General features: G+C 40.3%; 1 protein-coding gene across 1 annotated transcript in view; it reads left to right on the forward strand.

The window, feature by feature from the left end:
- LOC149789006 (uncharacterized) overlaps positions 1 to 14845 on the forward strand; it is a 72925-nt gene extending 58080 nt beyond the window's left edge. Inside the window, exon 16 of the mRNA XM_089975164.1 lies at positions 12291 to 14845. Within this exon, the coding sequence (XP_089831290.1) occupies positions 12291 to 13022 (732 nt within the window). The 3' untranslated portion in view covers positions 13023 to 14845. The remainder of the gene's footprint in view (positions 1 to 12290) is intronic.
- Positions 14846 to 18303: the final 3458 nt, after the last annotated feature.

Consider the following 18303-nt stretch of genomic DNA (forward strand, 5'->3'; position numbering starts at 1 on the left):
CATCACCGAGACCAGGGTTTTGAGGCTTGGACACAAGAGGTGGCCCAGTATGCACGAGAGTTATTCAAGGAAAAAAGTTACTTTTCAACCTGTGTTAGTGACGGTGCCAGAAGAAACCGTCACCCAGGACAGGACTGTCGTGGAGAGGCCTGAAAGACCCTTTCGGGAGGACACTTGTGTGACCTTACACCCTAATATAGAACTGGTTAGACCTTTACCCAAAACATGTGGTTGTTGTACAGACACTTGTTTTTTATTCCACGTTCATGTGCCTTTTATTCTTGTACTTAAGCCTTTGGCTTTTATGTATTTTTGTCTTTCGTATTCATGTTTGAAAAAAACATTCAATAAACGTGTTCTGAAAAAGTATATAAACTCTTGTCTTGTTTGTTTTTTCGTGTCACAAGTGACATTCCTCACACCATGGCTACCTCTACTGTCTCTGCTCCCTCTTCCTCTACTGTCAAAGTCATCGACGAACACTTAGATCGTGCCAGTTGGGAGGCTTTGTATCTTCGCCATCCCTTTAACATGCTCATTGCTGGACCTAGCGGTTCTGGCAAAACTGAATTCGTCAAACGTTTGATCGAACATAAACATCATTTGATCGATCGACCCCCTCAACGGATCGTGTGGTGTTACAAAGAGTGGCAATCGGCGTACATCCTCTTGCGAGAAAGTCAAGGCGATTCCATCGTGTTTGTGGAAAGCATTCCTAAAGAAGACGACGGCATCGTCTCTGACTCCCGTCAAACCCATTTGGTCATTTTCGACGACATGTTAGGAGAAGACGAAGAAGAAATTAAACTGTGGTTCACGCGCAAAGGGCATCACCGTAATGCCAGTGTCGTTTACATCACCCAAAATTTGTTTCAACAAAGTAAAGCCCATCGCACCATCAGTCTCAATGCGCATTACGTGGTCTTGTTTAAAAGCCCTCGAGATAAATCGCAAGTGCAAGTCTTAGCCAAACAGTTAGGAACGCCTTGGCTGACTCAGGCGTACGACGATGCCACTCAAACGCCACACGCCTATTTACTCGTCGATTTGAAACCTACGACTCCCGAGGATTTGCGATTTCGTACCCACTTGTTTCACGACTGGTGCCAAGACGGAGGGCCTGTCCTGTACACGTCTCCGTCCTCGACTTCATTTCACTCCCCATAAAAAAATCTATAAAAACCTCAGACCCTTTTTCGTCTGTCTCACACAGTGTGAACATGACGTCCCTTCAGTCGCATCTTCCCGTCAAATTGATTCGTGCCTTGTATGGCATCAGTCGAGAAAAAAATCCACAAACACGAGCTCGTGTCTTAGAAGCTAGTCTCAAAGAAGTCTTACGATGGTTCACGGTGACGGCACGTCAATTACTCCAAGGAATCATTCAGATTCCTCATCAAACCAAACGCTTTTTTGATCGAAACAAAGTCGCTTTGGTCCAACTGGCCGATCCCCGCATCGACACTCAAACCAAAAAACAAATCATTTTGAAACCTGGAGGGAGCGGTACTCTAGGAGGGGTCATCATTCGCTCACTCTTAAGATGGGATCCTAATGCCCCCAAAGTTATACCCAAGACAAAAGTCCAACGAAACCCCAAGAAGAAAAAGACCAGGTCCCCAAGGAGAACTTCTCCAGTGGCAGGACCCTCCTCTGACCAGACACCACCACCACCCCGGAAAAAGAAAAGAAGCCCCCAGAAAAAGAAAAGTCCACAGAAAACTAGTCGCAAGAGAGGCACTTCGGCCAGGACGCAACCTTGCACTCGCAAACCACGACCTGCCACGGCGGTGACTGCGTCTCCGGCAGCTTCACGTTTGTCCACTTCTCCGTTAATGACACCCAGAACTGAAGAGTACTTGGAGACGTTGATCACACCAAGAACTTCTCCGTCGATGACCCCCAAAAGAACTTCCCCAGTGGCAGGACCTTCCAATTTAGTGGCAGTGGCTGCTGCTCACAAAGTACCTTCTCCCAAAATCAAAGTTCAAGAAAGATCGGGCATGTTACAAAGTTTACTGGATTTGTCCAAGCAAGAACTGGCTCGATTTAGTCCGTTGCGTACCCCTGCACGACGTGTCATGCCTGTCCTCAAACTAATACGACGTAAAGACAATCAGTGGCGACGCGTTCCAGTATATAAAAGGCCTGTGACCAAGTCGGGTATCAGTGTTTTTTGGTGCTTCTGAAGACTCAAACATGTCACCCTCCAGAAAACCCCAAGGAAAAAAAAGGAAAGGACTGCCACCACGTTTAGCCAAACATGGGGACATGTTATCTGTCCTGTCCAAAGCTTCTCCACCCCTACGAAAAAAACTCATTCAAACAGCCTCCAAAGAGGTCATCGATACCGTGTGCGAATGTTGTTTGAACGTTTTGAAAGGCACGATCCCTTTGTCCAAACACCAGAAACAATGCTTACGCAAACATCGTCACGTTCTTCGCCAAATGGTTCAAAAGAAAATTCCCATTCGTCAAAAAAAGAAGATGTTAGTGCAACGTGGAGGCATTTTACCTCTCTTGTTAGGCCCCATACTGAAATAAGTCTTGGGAACCATGTTGGGAGGACTGGTGGGAGCAAGATAAAAAGGACTCGGAAGTTCCAAGATCTCAGAATCGACCCCTGACAACCCCATGGAAGGACGAAAACTAGCTTTAGTGCCTTACAAACGATGGATGGAATACCATCGGTGGCAAGAACAACACACCCCGCATTTACCTCCCAATCCCCATTTGAGCGAGATGTCCCAGTTACAACACGAACTGCAGTCCTTGATGGATCGCCAAGATTTGTCCGAAACAAAAAAATCGCAAAAGTACGGTCAACTCTTGCAACGACTGCAACTCTTTCACCAGAAAGCTTTAGACGAAACAGCTCTACCCACTCTGAAAGATTTTAAGACCTTGATGAAAAGTCCAGCACCATCACCAGTACCAGTACCAGTACCAGTACACCAGTACCCGTGACCAAGACAGGAAACGGAGAAGAAGAGGAAGGGTTTCAAACTCCACCAGAAAAAGTACGCAAGTTAACAACACCACCTACCTCCAGAATTGGATGGATTAAAAAGATGATGGCCACCCCTTCTTCCTCACAAGAGAAAAAGAAAGTGAAGACAGAAGTGAAGACAGAAGTGAAACAAGAACCGATATCCCCCGCTCAGACATCCTTCTCCTCTTCGACACCTATTGCTGGCCGCACACGCAAAGCATTGCAATCCAAGAAAATACCCCAAGAGAAAAAGAGTAGCATCCTTCAAGAGTGGGTGTCTTATTAACACACCAACCAACACAAAAAATGGAAAAAGTCTTAGCCAGCATTTACTACGATCCCTCCCATCCTGCAGGTTACGCAGGAGTTCAAAAATTGTATCGTGCTGCCAAAACGCGACTGAAAAGTCTCCGTTTACCTCAAGTGCAACGATGGTTACAAGAACAAGCTACCTACACTTTACACAAACCCATTCGACGCAAGTTTGCCAGAAGTCGCACCCGAGTGGAAGGCATCGATCATCAATGGCAAGCCGATTTAGCCGATGTCTCTCATTTGGCCAGCTACAATCGTGGCTACAAATATTTGTTTTGTGTCATCGACGTCTTTTCCAAATTTGCCTGGGTCGTGCCCTTGACTTCCAAATCGAGCAGCGAGTTAGTGCGAGCCCTGCAACGGGTGTTGAAACAAAGCGGTCGTCACCCTCTTCGATGGCAAACGGACAAAGGCACCGAATTTCTGAACCAAGCTTTCCAAAAAGAATTAAAGAAACGTGACATTCATTTTTTACCAACGAGAATCCCGAAACCAAAGCCAGCATCGTGGAACGTTTTCAACGCACTTTGAAAGAACGCATGTGGAAATATTTTACGCATCACCACACTCTGAAGTACATCGACATCTTACCGCACCTGGTGCAAGCGTACAACCAATCTTACCATCGAAGCATCGGACGTGCCCCGCAAGACGTGACTCCCGACAACGAAGTGTTGGTGTTTGAGCGCCTGTTTGGTACGTCCCCGACGAGGGCTGTCCCCAAGAAAAGTGGAGATTTGGCCGTAGGAGATTGGGTGCGCATTGGCAAAACCAAACGCACTTTCGACAAAGGTTACTTACCTAACTGGACGACCGAATTGTTTCGCGTCACTGGACGAGTGCATGGCCGTCATCCTGCCGTCTATAAATTGGAAGACATGAACGGAGAAGTGCTCAAAAGAAACGTTTTATTTGCCCGAGTTACAACGTGTCACCAAAAAAGAAGACGACGTGTACGACATCGAAAGCATTCTCGAACGCAGAACCCGTAAAGTGGGCAAACGACGTGTCAAAGAAGTCAAAGTACGTTTGAAAGGATATCCACCCAGTTTTGATTCTTGGATCGACGCTTCGCAAGTCATCGACTATAAAAAGAAGTGACCATCATGCCCTTTCACACAGCAGACGCAGCTACGTCGACCACTCCTCCTTCACCTAGTTCTTCTGTGCAAGATTTACAAAAACAACCCTTGTGGGTGTGGTGTGGAGAACGTGTGCCTAAAACGCAAATCGTCTTTTTCTGCCAAATCTTCGTGGTGTATTGTGACATCGGGGCAGCCATCGCCAATTTGAGTTTGCAACAAGGAGACAAACAATTGTGGACCATTTTATTGAGCAGTTGCATCGGTTACCTGCTTCCTAATCCCTCCCTGAAATTCACCTCGAACGGGAACCCCGGGAACCTTGTGTCCAGTGCCAGTGCCAGTCACCACTTCAATCACAACCAGAACCCCATTTTAGACGGAGACACGCCTCAGACGTCCAGTAACCCCTCGGACAGCCACAGAACTCTGGAATTATGAGTGACCAAAACCAATTTTACTGAACTTTACCTAGTGACAGTTCCATGGAGGTGTTTCCCAAGAACACGTTGTGCTGTTACACGGCCAAATTACCTCAGGCCATCCAGTTGGATCACGAAGCCCATTGGGAAGTGGCTTTAGTAGAAATGATTCACCCGACCCAAGTCCTCAATGTCCTTCCCAATCAAAATTTTTTTGATGTGGAAGTTCATGACGAGCAAATGCAACAGTGGATGGATAGCAATGTCAAATATGACAAGAAAACCCGTACACAAAAGTACACCACCTATCACTTGTTCATTCCCCCAGGCTATTATTTTAGTGGTCAACATTTGGTCAGCACCATAACCTCCAGGTTTAATGTCGTGTTTCTGAAAGCTTTGGAGCATGTCAACAAAAATGTCACCATGGAGTACCACAAAGCAGCTCGTCGCTTCTTGATGAAATTTGAACGGAGTAAAATCCTGTCCATTTTATTTTGTCCTGAATTGTATGACATGTTGGGCGGAGACATGGACATGAGAAAGACCATGATCAAGAAAAACGAATTATAATTACCCATCGTTTACGACAACGAGTCTTTTTGCAACTTATTTCGTTCCCCGGTAGAACTGAACCAAGGACTGAATTTGATGTTCGTGTATTCCGATGTGGTGGAGTACAACGTGGTGGGACACACCTCCGTACCGTTACTGCGTGTTATTCCTTTCAAAGTGGATTCTGCCACGAACACTGACGAGGAAGGTGGAAACACTTACCACGTCCACCGCGAATTTGTCCATCCTCACTATTTGCCTGTCAGTAAGTCGTATTTGGACACGGTCAACATTGCTATAAAAGGAGATCTGGGACAAAATATTCCATTCACCAAAGGAAAAGTCACGGTGAAACTCCATTTTCGAAAACGGTTCTCTCACGACTCTTAAGTCATGTATCCAGTGTACCGAGGGGTTGCTCAACAGCGAGGACACGGCTTAGGAGATATGTTAAAATCGGCCTTTCGTTCGGTGGCCCCGGTGTTGAAACCGATGGTGACACGCGGATTGCACGCCTTGAAAGATGCGGCACTGACGCAAGGCAAAGAATTTCTCCAAAATGTCATCATTGACAAACAAAACCCTAAAGAAGCCTTCATGAGGGCAGGCAAAAATGTCTTGCTGGAAACGGGCAAAGACATTTTAGGCCAACGAGAAACACCTATAAATGCCCTGCACGCTACCGAGTCAGGCATTCAGCAAGGACAAGGCAGAAAGAGACGACGAAGAAAACACCCTTTCACCAGACTTCAAGCGAGAAAGGCCAAGAAAAGAAGAACCGTTCGAGACTTAGATGTTTTCGATTATTGAGAAAAGAGACAAAAAAATGATGCACCGAGAATCTTGCGCTTGTTCCAAGACGGAACTGGACCTGTTTGCCATGCCCCCCACGATGATGACGATGCAAGAATCCCAGTGGGTGGAATTTCACCCCGTCTCCTCACTGACGGATTCCGCTCCCATCGAGTTTGAAATCAAAGGACAGCCCGAAGATTACATCGATCTGAGTAGCAGTTACTTGTACCTGAAAGTCAAAATTCTAGATAAGACTGGAGGTGCTATAGACGATGAAGCAGTAGCTCCCGTCAACAATTTCATGCATTCCTTGTTCAGTGGAGTGGACTTGTATTTGAATAACAAACTGGTCAGTAGCAGCATGGATACTTACCCTTATCGTGCCTACCTGGAAAATCTCTTGACGTACGGAATAGATGCCAAGAACACTCATCTCAATGCCTGTGTGGTATGGGAAGCTGACGAACCTACCAAGTTTGAAATATTGGAAACTGATGAAAAGAAAGACAACAATGATGGATTTGTAGAACGAAGAAAGAGAATCACGGGAGCCGACACAAGTTTAGAACCGATGGATCGTTTGCATTTGGACATGTGGTTGCAAGAAAAGTATTTGCTGAACGGGGTGGATGTCCGCCTGAGACTGAATCGTAGCAGTGCCGCTTTCCATCTGATGGCTGATAGTGACGGTTACAAAACCAAAATCCTAGAAGCCAGACTCTACGTACGCCGTGTGGAAGTGTTACCTAAAGTGGGAAACGACATCAGTCAGACGTTGAGCAGAACGACCGCCAAGTATCCCATACGACGCGTGGAAGTGAAAACCTTCACCATTCCCAAGGGACAGCGATCCATGATCGAAGATCATCTGTTCCAAGGACAGTTACCCAAACGTTTGATCGTTGGTATCGTCGAGAATACAGAATTCAACGGAGCTGCTGAAAAAAATCCTTTCTACTTTCAACACTTTGGCGTGTCCAAAATCGAAGTCAGTCGCGATGGCAAGACCTTGTGTACCCGACCTTTCGAAACTGACTTTAAAAAGAAGAATTACTTGAGATCGTACTTGTCCCTGTACGAAGCCACCGGACAGTTAGGAACCAATACCAGTCACGGTATTACGTACGAGGATTATGCAGGAGGCTACGCTTTGTGGGCTTTCGATTTCACTCCAGACCAAGGCAGCGACGAGGGACATTTCCACCCTATAAAATCCGGCCAGATTCGTGTGGAAATTCAGTTTAAAGACAGAGACCCTGATGAAACGGTGAACGTCATCCTGTGTGCAGAATTCGATAATACCATAGAAATCAACAGTTTGAGAGAAGTCATCCTAGATTACTAGAAACCATGGAAGACTGTTATCCCTTTTTACCTAGTGAAGAAACTTTTAGTGTTGCATTGTTGTTAAAAAATGTTAGATATGTTGTTGTTTAGTGTTAAGTGATTTTTGAATAAAAAATGTTGTGTTTTGAAAAAATTGTTTGATGTTATATTGTTGGATTATTGTTAAAAATGTTAGAGTTGTTGTTTAGTGTTAAGTGATTTTTGAATAAAAAATGTTGTGTTTTGAAAAAAATGCCTTTGTCTTTTGTTTAGCTATAAGAATGTTGGATTGATGCTCTTTCATTTCTTACTATCCCTCTCATGACACTCACTGAACGTTGCGACTCAAAAACCGTGTGGGGGATGTTTTCCTTCACGTCCGCGCTTTGACTTTAAGAACCGGGTTGTTTCCAGTCTAACCATCCATTGTCGACTCATCCTCCTAAGAAGATGTGCTCCAAACTAGCTAAACTCAACGAAGCCTACGTGAATTTGCATGGGTCAGACACAGTCTGATACCGAAGCCAGAAGAAATAGAGAATGTGAGAATGTTAAAAATCACTGAAGACCTGATAGAAGAGCTCTTCAGAGAAGAAATGAACAGGGAAAAAGAAGAATGGACAGAGAAGTACAGACTTCAGAGACAGCCGCAACAGCAACAACAATAGCAGCAGCAGCAGCCTGAAGCTGACAGAGGCTTTGTCGATTGTCGTATCGACACCAAAGAGTTCTTCTTCTCTTTCCGAAGAAGCAGACCTATCGCCAGAAAGTCTATCCTCAGAGGACATCGTATTCTTAGAAACTAAAAAGAATGCCATAGCAAACAAAAAAAACCCCAGCCCTTTTCAGGGCTACCCAATACTCTAGAAAAGAAATAACAATCGATTTGCCAATGTGTGTAGGTAGAGTAGTGTGAAAATAAACACTAACTCTTTTTTAAAAAAAAATGTGAGGGTATGTGTTTGTGTGTTTGTGTTTGTAAGTGGTTAAGTAAGTTGGTATGGATAGTAGATTAAAATGATGTCTTTTTTTTTTTGGTGTTTGAGGTGTAAATTTGGGGTTAGATTGGATTGCTTTGCGCATGTGGGTAGTCTATTGAAGTGATTTATAAAAAATTTTAAAATAGTGATGGGTAGCATAAAAAGTGAGTGAGTGTTTCTTTTAGGTCCGCGCGTTGTTGTTTTTTGGTCATGATGTAGGTAAGATCAATTTTATGTTTTTAGGGGATGTTTTCCTTCACGTCCGCGCTTTCACTATAAATTGAAACTCGTTCGGCAGTCCAGCTACCCTTGTTGATTGATCAACACCAAAAATGAACACGAGACTGGAGAAACTGTTGGAACTTCATGTGCATCTGGAATATGCCAGGCGCATATTAAATGAACTGGCCGCGGAAGCCATTGTGGAGGAGGGAAGGATAAGAGAGGAGGAGGAAAGAAGAAACAAAGAAGAGGAGGAGAGAAGATATAAAGAAGAAGAGGAAAGAAGATACAAAGAGGAGGAGAGAAGATACAAAGAAGAGGAGGAGGAGGAAAAGGAGAGAAGAAGAAGAAATTTCAGAATCCCAGAGAGCGAAAATTGGGATTCTGAAGCGACATATCCTGCCTCTGCTCTCTCCCCCAAAAAGGTAAAAAGTAACTGGGGGACAAGATGTGTATGTGGCGCTAGGCCTGGAAGGTGCCACTATTAACCAGATGTCCATGAAGTTCCAAAAAAAAAAAAAAAACAGCCCTTTTCAGGGCAACCCAATACTCTAGAAAAGAAATAACGATCGATTTGCCAATGTGTGTAGGTAGAGTAGTGTGATTATAAACACTAACTCTTTTTTAAGATAGTGTGAGGGTATGTGTTTGTGTGTTGGTGCTTGTAAGAGCTCAGGTATGTTTGTGGGAATAGTAGATTATGGGTTTCTTTATTGTTTCTTAGCGTAGGTGAAGAGTATAGTTAGGGTTCTGTAAGCGCTCACGTACGATTGTGTGGATAGTAGATTATGGATTAGTTTATTGTTCTTAGCGTATGTGTTTGTGTGTTTGTGTTTGTGTGTTTGTGTTTGTGTTTGTACCCGCTCACGTACGATTGTGTGAATAGTAGATTATGGATTTGTTTATTGTTCTTAGCGTATGTGAAGAGTATAGTTTGGGTTTTGTAAGCGCTCACGTAAGATTGTGTGGATAGTAGATTATGGATTAGTTTATTGTTCTTAGCGTATGTGTTTGTGTGTTTGTGTTTGTGTGTTTGTGTTTGTGTTTGTACCCGCTCACGTACGATTGTGTGAATAGTAGATTATGGATTTGTTTATTGTTCTTAGCGTATGTGAAGAGTATAGTTTGGGTTTTGTAAGCGCTCACGTAAGATTGTGTGGATAGTAGATTATGGATTAGTTTATTGTTCTTAGCGTATGTGTTTGTGTGTTTGTGTTTGTGTGTTTGTGTTTGTGTTTGTACCCGCTCACGTACGATTGTGTGAATAGTAGATTATGGATTTGTTTATTGTTCTTAGCGTATGTGAAGAGTATAGTTTGGGTTTTGTAAGCGCTCACGTAAGATTGTGTGGATAGTAGATTATGGATTAGTTTATTGTTCTTAGCGTATGTGTTTGTGTGTTTGTGTTTGTGTGTTTGTGTTTGTGTTTGTACCCGCTCACGTACGATTGTGTGAATAGTAGATTATGGATTTGTTTATTGTTCTTAGCGTATGTGAAGAGTATAGTTTGGGTTTTGTAAGCGCTCACGTAAGATTGTGTGGATAGTAGATTATGGATTAGTTTATTGTTCTTAGCGTATGTGTTTGTGTGTTTGTGTTTGTGTGTTTGTGTTTGTGTTTGTACCCGCTCACGTACGATTGTGTGAATAGTAGATTATGGATTTGTTTATTGTTCTTAGCGTATGTGAAGAGTATAGTTTGGGTTTTGTAAGCGCTCACGTAAGATTGTGTGGATAGTAGATTATGGATTAGTTTATTGTTCTTAGCGTATGTGTTTGTGTGTTTGTGTTGGTGTGTTTGTGTTTGTGTTTGTACCCGCTCACGTACGATTGTGTGAATAGTAGATTATGGATTTGTTTATTGTTCTTAGCGTATGTGAAGAGTATAGTTTGGGTTTTGTAAGCGCTCACGTAAGATTGTGTGGATAGTAGATTATGGATTTTGTTTATTGTTTCTTAGCGTATGTGGAGAGTATAGTTTGGGTTTTTATTATATGAAATGAGAAAGTATAGTTTGGGTTTTATTATATGAAATGAAAAAGTAGAGCTACGTTTTCCTTCACGTTCGCGCGTTGTTTGGTCATGATCTAGGTAAGATCAATTTTACGTTTTAGGGGGATGTTTTCCTTCACGTACGCGCTTTAAGTATAAGAACCCATAGTATTCGTCGTTCAAACCATTCTGCAAAGAATAAAAAAGAAGATGGCTTCTAACCAAATGGACAAAATACAAACATTACAAGACGTTTTAGACAACTTAGGAATGATGGGGCAGATGTTAATAAGACTGGTTGAAGACCATTATTCCTATAGTCCCCATCGTGTAAAGATGGAAATTAATAACTTAAAAAAGGTAAAGGACAAGATTAGTGGTGTCATGAAAGAGATAAAGGAGGAGAAGGAGGATGAAGATGAAAGAATAAGAATAAGCAAATGGAACGAAAAGATTGAAAAAGAAGAAGAAAATGAGAAGAGGAAGAAAGAAGAGGAGGAAGAGAAGAAGAAGAAAGAAGAGCAGGAGAAAAAGAAAGAGAAGAAGAGAAAGAGTGTTGGAGATAAAATAAGAACTTGGTGGAGAAAAAGAAGAAATTAGAAGCAGAAGAAGAAGAAAACCCAAAGGCCCTTTTCAGGGCCAGCCATATTTCTCGAAAAGAGATAGCCTTTCCATTGCCTACCCCTTTTTTTAAATTTAAATTTAAATTTAAATTTAAAAAAAATCCCATATTCAATTCCCCTTGTCCCTAGACAAACCCAAACTCTATTCCCATGTTAATTTCCCCTTGTCGCTAGACAGACCCACACTATAGTTCCATGTTAAATTCCCCTTGTCGCTAGAGTGACCCACGATTTTTCTCCATGTTAATTTCCCTTGACGCTAATCTGACCCACGATTTTTCTCCATGTTAATTTTCCATTGTCGCTAGAGTTGCCCAAGGGGTCTTGTAATGCTAATTCCCATTGTCGCTAGGGTGCCCCCATTTACTACTGACGGACCTACGCAATACCATTTAAGTGTACGTCACGGTCATCTTGAATAAACGTGTTGCAAGATAATAATTCATAAATCTAACATCGAAAATGTCAAATCCCAACGTATTGATTACTTTATTACTTAGCAGCTTACAAGAATTAACACGACATAATCTTGATCTCACAAGTAAAACCAGAATTACGATACCAGTGCGCATGAAAATTGCACTACAGAAGTAAAGAGGACATGGTCTTCCTGAAACAAATATTACAATAAATTATTTTCATGATTTATCTCTATGCGTGGCCTTGAAGATTGCTTCTAATTTATATTTGAATATTACTGTCATTGCAGAGTTTTTTTTGCATACCATATTAAAGGACAGACTCTCAGAATTACGCTATAGTAATCGTGCAGTACCGATATCGATGAAAATGTTAGTAATATAGCTAATGATCCGTAAATATTTTGCACGTCAGAATAAGGCTTTGATTCCAAACGTTAGATGTTATATAGCAGTACATCATTTGACATGCCATACTTTGTAGCTGTAATTTCGCTTGTTTGGAAGCATCATACAGTAAAGAACTATATATTCTTGCTTTCATTTACTTAGCATTGTCATATTGCAGAACAAACACACCGGTGCTGTTTTCTGTGGAGGATCTCTAATTTCAAAATCCTGGCTTGTTACAGCTGCTCACTGTATACAAGAATTTCCGAGTCAGTCTGGATACTCTTTTGACAGGAGCAACGTGGCTTTATACCTTGGATCGAAGTCTTGTGGGAAAGGTGCCATTGTAAGATCCTTCAGAAATTACTTCGTTCACGAAAGTTTTAATCGTCCTGTTCTTTTGGATAATGATGTAGCCGTTATAAAAATGGACGAAAGTGTTGACTATAAGAAAACAGACGATATCAAGCCTATTTGCCTGGAGCCCGAAGACGAAATGAATCGACAGTTTTTCGATCCAGCAGAGAAAAATATCTCGAGCAAGACTTTGGTGTTTGGCTGCGGTTACATCGATACCGTAAACAAAGTAAAGGCGACATTGCTGCAGGTTGTTGAAATTCCGATCGTCAGCCGCGCCGAATGTCGTACTGGAACTGGCAAGGGTGTTTTCACAGAGAATATGATCTGTGGTGGCTCCAAGGTGGCTAGATCAGGCGATATTTGCAAGGGAGATAGTGGTGGCGGATGGGTGATGAGAATTCCAAGGTCTAACCGCTGGGCCTTAGGGGGAATCGCTTCTTGGGGTGTTGGTAGTGGATGTGACGTCGAAAATTTCTACAGTTTTTATACGCATGTTGGAAAGTATTATAACTGGATCGTGTCAAAGACCAACTTTCTTGCGGACATTTAACTGTATTGAAATTCAGAGAAAGAGACTTCTTAATTCTTGAATTGGTATGTTTCCTTTTTTCTTAACATCAGCCTTGTAGAGATCACATACTCCAATATTTCACAGTTAATCTTATAATATAATGTGAAAATTTACCATCGGAAAAAAGATTTTATGAATTCCACTGATTGATTTGAAAGTATTACCTTGGGTTTAAACTTACTTGTAAAAATGACATAGGTGTATCGATGCCGCTTCTCCACTTCAATGATCTATTAGGCTGGCTCAAAAAAGAGCCTCATCACGCCTGTTATTATTAATATGCACCCATAAGCTATGAAACCGAGATAAGCTACAGTTAGAACCTCAGTATTAATATTTCTAGCCCGCCTGTCTATACGACCCTTATATGAGCTTATGGCCTGACCACGCTTCGGTAGTACGCGGTGTGTCGTCATTGACTGTCCACCAAGAATCGCTTGCTACAGCTTTCGATGTCGTTTTCAGATCTAAGTTTGGTAAAACGTGGAATATGGGGTCATACCATATAGATATCGGGTGAATCTGATAATGAGCTAGATCTATGAATATTACTGGGGTGATCTTGCGTAAGAGTGACTGATGTTATTTCCGGTCTGGAGGCCGTACATCTCATTCGAATTTGCTCAGACATAAAATATATGATTTTATCAAGGTTAACGAGGTGATCTTGCATCCTATTGGTTGATATTGTTACCACTCCAGAGACCATATTTATGATCCAATTGTAACCTAGTTTGGTATATAGGCCAATATTATCAAGATCTTGGAGAAAATTCATAAAAAGCGAAGTCTACGCATATTTAATACGTTGTAGCTGATCTTTGTTTTTAATTCGATTTGGATCAAATGTGGTAGATTGGTTGTTTAATCAAGATATCAAATGATGATAACTAAAAGCGAGATTCAGTATATGAATGAGGTTATCTTGCATCCAATTAACGAGCTTCTTACCGTTCGAGAGACAGTATCATCTGATACGATTGAAAAATATTTCGCAAATACGATGAAGATCCTGGATTAAATTGTAGTATAACAAAGACCTATGCCTATCAATAAACTTATTTCGCATCTGGTTGTCCGCATTTTCAACCATTGGCGAAACTAGCTTTTGTAGGAATTTGTTCAAATTTGATAAAAAGCTTATATCTTGAAAATGTTGGGTGAATTTAATTATGAGAACGATATATATGTATATTTATGTGGTAGTTGTATCTGATTAGCCGGGCTTTTACTATGATGAAGATGGAATTACATCTTAATAACTATGCTGATGTCATAATCATCTAAAATCTGCACGTATTTATGCGCTGACATGCATCTGATTGGATGAGTTTGTTTATTATTTTCGATTATACGTGATAAGTAAGTCGTATAAATTCAATTATCAGTGATATATATGCTTATACCTTTATCGCGATAATTTTTTTGTCAGACTATAGTAAACTTGGTAAAACTGACATATTATAAAGTTTGGTAGATAGTTTACATAAGCATGCTTTCCTTCAATACAACATAACTCTATTTTGTGAAATGGTCATCTGTTAAATGTATGACAGGTGAACGGCATCAGGTCCACTTAGGGCGCTTTTCGAAATGTACAGTCACTGAAAATCACAAATATATTGATTTGAGGCATCTTGTTTGAAAATAGTTCTTTAAAACGCCATTTTTCTTTACCTAGACCAGGTGGAGTGATACCTATAGCCTTCCTTCTGGCTTCCGGCATTACGGTGTACTCAGCAATCCTTTCTCTATGCTCAGCTGTTATTGTCATATATCGCATTAAAATGCTTGATCTACAATTTATTTCGTGTTTTTATGATTATCCCTAGATTGTTAGATTAATTTCAAAAATCAACATCTTTTGCCAAGGAAAAGAGTGCACGGATTTCTAAAACGTCATCATGTAATCTAGTATTTAAGCTGTTGCGCACACAAAGGGGCGACACTATGACCAAGGTTGTGCAGCCAGAAGTAGCAGCACTGAAGTCCTACAGACCAGATTTTGGAGGATCCAATGACGAAATCGACGTGTAAAAAAAAAAGATCAAAAAATGTGTAAAATAAACCCGTTATTAGTCATTCTGGCTTCATTTGGGCTGCCCTAAATTTTGTCAGAAATATATATTACGATAATTCCCCCCCCCCATGTGTACATATATATTTGGCGTAATTATTACTTTTTGGAATCACCCAGTGGTTGGGACTTCAGTGCTGCTTATAATTAGCCGAATATTTTATCGATACCCAATGCGATATCGTGATCTAGGGTCATGTAAATTTATCGTTATAAATCTGTGCGGAGTTGATTGAGCTTTTGTGAAGAAATTCTTAAACTTAATTATGTCCATGTCTCCCGAACACCAAGTCGGACGAATATTTCTTAACGTATGCGTATCAACTCCATTAAACACAACTTAAATATTACAGTTATCTCTGATTTCCTTAGGAATTTGTGTGTATCTTTGTGTGACATAAAAGATATTATTGTTTATATGCTTTCCTCGGGAAAATATTCTTCCCTGATTTGATTGTTTATCTAGCATCACATCGTCGTACACAACTAAATTATTAATAAATCCATCAAGATCATCAACAGACGGTGTCTCATTAATATCGGTAATGAAATCAATAATATTGTTATTAGATTCATCCAGCAACAATGTACTTTCATTAAATTCTTTATGTACTTCGTAACATCGTTGATCGTCCACGGATGGTGCAACTAAATACAACTTATCCCATTTTAACCATCTCATTATCAAATTAAGTAATAATTGAGTTTTACCAGATCCAGATGGACCTATTATTATCATTCTAATAGAATTTGGTAATGCTGGATGATGTTTTACTGGCGCACGCGCTCGTGTTGCTGAAAAATCAACAACATCCATTATACAAATAATATAATAATTATGGATCTATATTGTGTAAAATGTCGTGCACGTACACCTACAGGTGACCTAGCGACAGCTAAAACAAAAAATCTAAGGACGGCATTAACAGGTAAGTGTTTACAGTGTGGTACAAAAAAATATAAATTTATTTTAAAAAAAAGGGAAAATTACTAGGAACTCCATGGGCTAAGTATTCTGGAGAAAAACATCTTCCTGGATATAATTATTGCGGTCCTGGAACTCGACTCGATATCAGACTTGATGACCAAAATCAACCAAAACCCGATGAAAATCCGATAAATATGATCGATCAAGCATGTCATATTCATGATGTAGCTTGTAAAAGTCCAGATCTTCAACAACGACATATCGCGGACGTAAAATTAATTCATGCATTAAATTCTATAAAAGATAAATCTTTCAGAGAAAAACTTACTAATTGGTTAATTAAATCTGCAATGAAAGGTAAATTATTGTTTGGGGCTGGTAATTGATCAACTGATTATTATAAATGGAGTCGATTTATTATAGCCCAGAAGGACTAAGGAAAGGTAAATCAGCAATTGATAAACTCGCCAATGCAGCAAATGTTACACGTTTTGACGCCGCATCATGGTTATCAAAACAATCAATGTGGCAAATGTATCTGCCACCGCCTAAACGAATCGAATATGAGCATTTTAATGTTAGTGTTCCTAATGAAGTTCATCAAGCGGATATTCTGTTTTTACCGCACGATACAATTAAAATTGGGCGACGTCAAATATCATACAAATACGCATTGACGCTCGTTGACATTACAAATAGATATAAAGAAGCTGAACCATTATCAACTAAAACATCAACTGAAGTAACCGATGCGTTTAAACGCATTTATCGACGAGGACCTTTACAATGGCCAAAACTATTACAAGTTGATCCTGGCAAAGACTTTTTTGGTGCAATTTCATGATTAATGAATAAACATAATGTCAAAATACGACGTGGAAATACTGCAATTCATCGTGATCAGGCAATTGTTGAACGATTTAATCGAACACTTGCTGAGTGGTTATTTGGGTATCAATATGCAAAAGAACTTACGCAAAGTACGAGATCTCGTGAATACGTTTCAAGATTACCGCGCGTAATAGCTGCGTTAAATAATGAAGTTACTCGAACAATTTCATTAAAACCTATTGACGCAATCACAAAGAATATATACCACAACGACGTGATTTTCCACAACAACCGGTATTAGGTAATGTTACCGTAAGATATTTATATGAACCAGGTGAACTCGAAGGCGGAAAAAAAGAGCAACTGATCCTATTTGGAGTATTACTACACATACAATTTTTTCCGTGGTTACGTCTACGGGTAGACCAAACATATACAGATTAGATTCAACTGAACCTCAACGTGGATTTGTACGTGAACAGTTACAAGTAATTTCAGATGACCAATTACCACATTCACTTAACTAGCACCTTTATTTCGATTACATTCAAGACAAGTTAGCGTTACATTTTCACGGGTATGACCAAGATCATTATTAATTCTATCTACGGTAAATTGTTTTGGATTACCGTGAACATTACTCCACGACACTATTGTATTACAAATCGTACAATGATTATTTTGTTGCCGTCGTAGTATCATGATAAACTCCACATCGAGATCAAAATTACGTTTATTTATTTTGTCGCATTGTTTGTAACTAGACAGTTTTTTTCTTATTACGACATCATCTATAACTTCATTCGAATTTGCTTCATCTACTTCTTCACGTGGAATAATTCTCATCAATTGAGACATTTTTCTAACTCTAGAAACTGCTAAATAAACTAAATTTGACCATTCGATACGATCATCCACAATCCAGATTCACGTATCTATAGTTAGACCTTGCGATAAATGAATTGTCATTGCATATCCAAGTGTCCATGGAGATTTATCTGTTAGCGTATCAACAACATCAATATCAGTATTAACAATATCATTTATACAAAGATTTTGTTGTTTAGATGATTCTGGTACGTCAACGAGAACATCTTGTTTTCGTGTATCATATGGTCGATAACATATCGGTACCGGTAATTTTGGAAATTTGTCTCGATGCAACACGAAAATAATTTTTTCATAAGTGTGTCACGAACTATTTTTCTACTCGCAACTATTAAATCGCACGGTCTCCATAGATTCCAAAAATCACCAATGGTAGTTTCTGAGATCATTGTACGCATTACTTCACATTGAACTCTATTTCATTCTAACCTAATTAGTTTTTTAAATTCTCTCAATTTAGCACAAAGCGCCCTATAATCATCAGTTACTTATTAAATCCACGAAATTCTTTAATCAATCATGTGGTGATGATCCAA

This window comes from Sinohyriopsis cumingii, chromosome 11, assembly GCF_028554795.1.
Source record: "Sinohyriopsis cumingii isolate HCF-2022 chromosome 11, ASM2855479v2, whole genome shotgun sequence".
Taxonomy (NCBI): Eukaryota; Metazoa; Mollusca; class Bivalvia; order Unionida; family Unionidae; genus Sinohyriopsis; species Sinohyriopsis cumingii.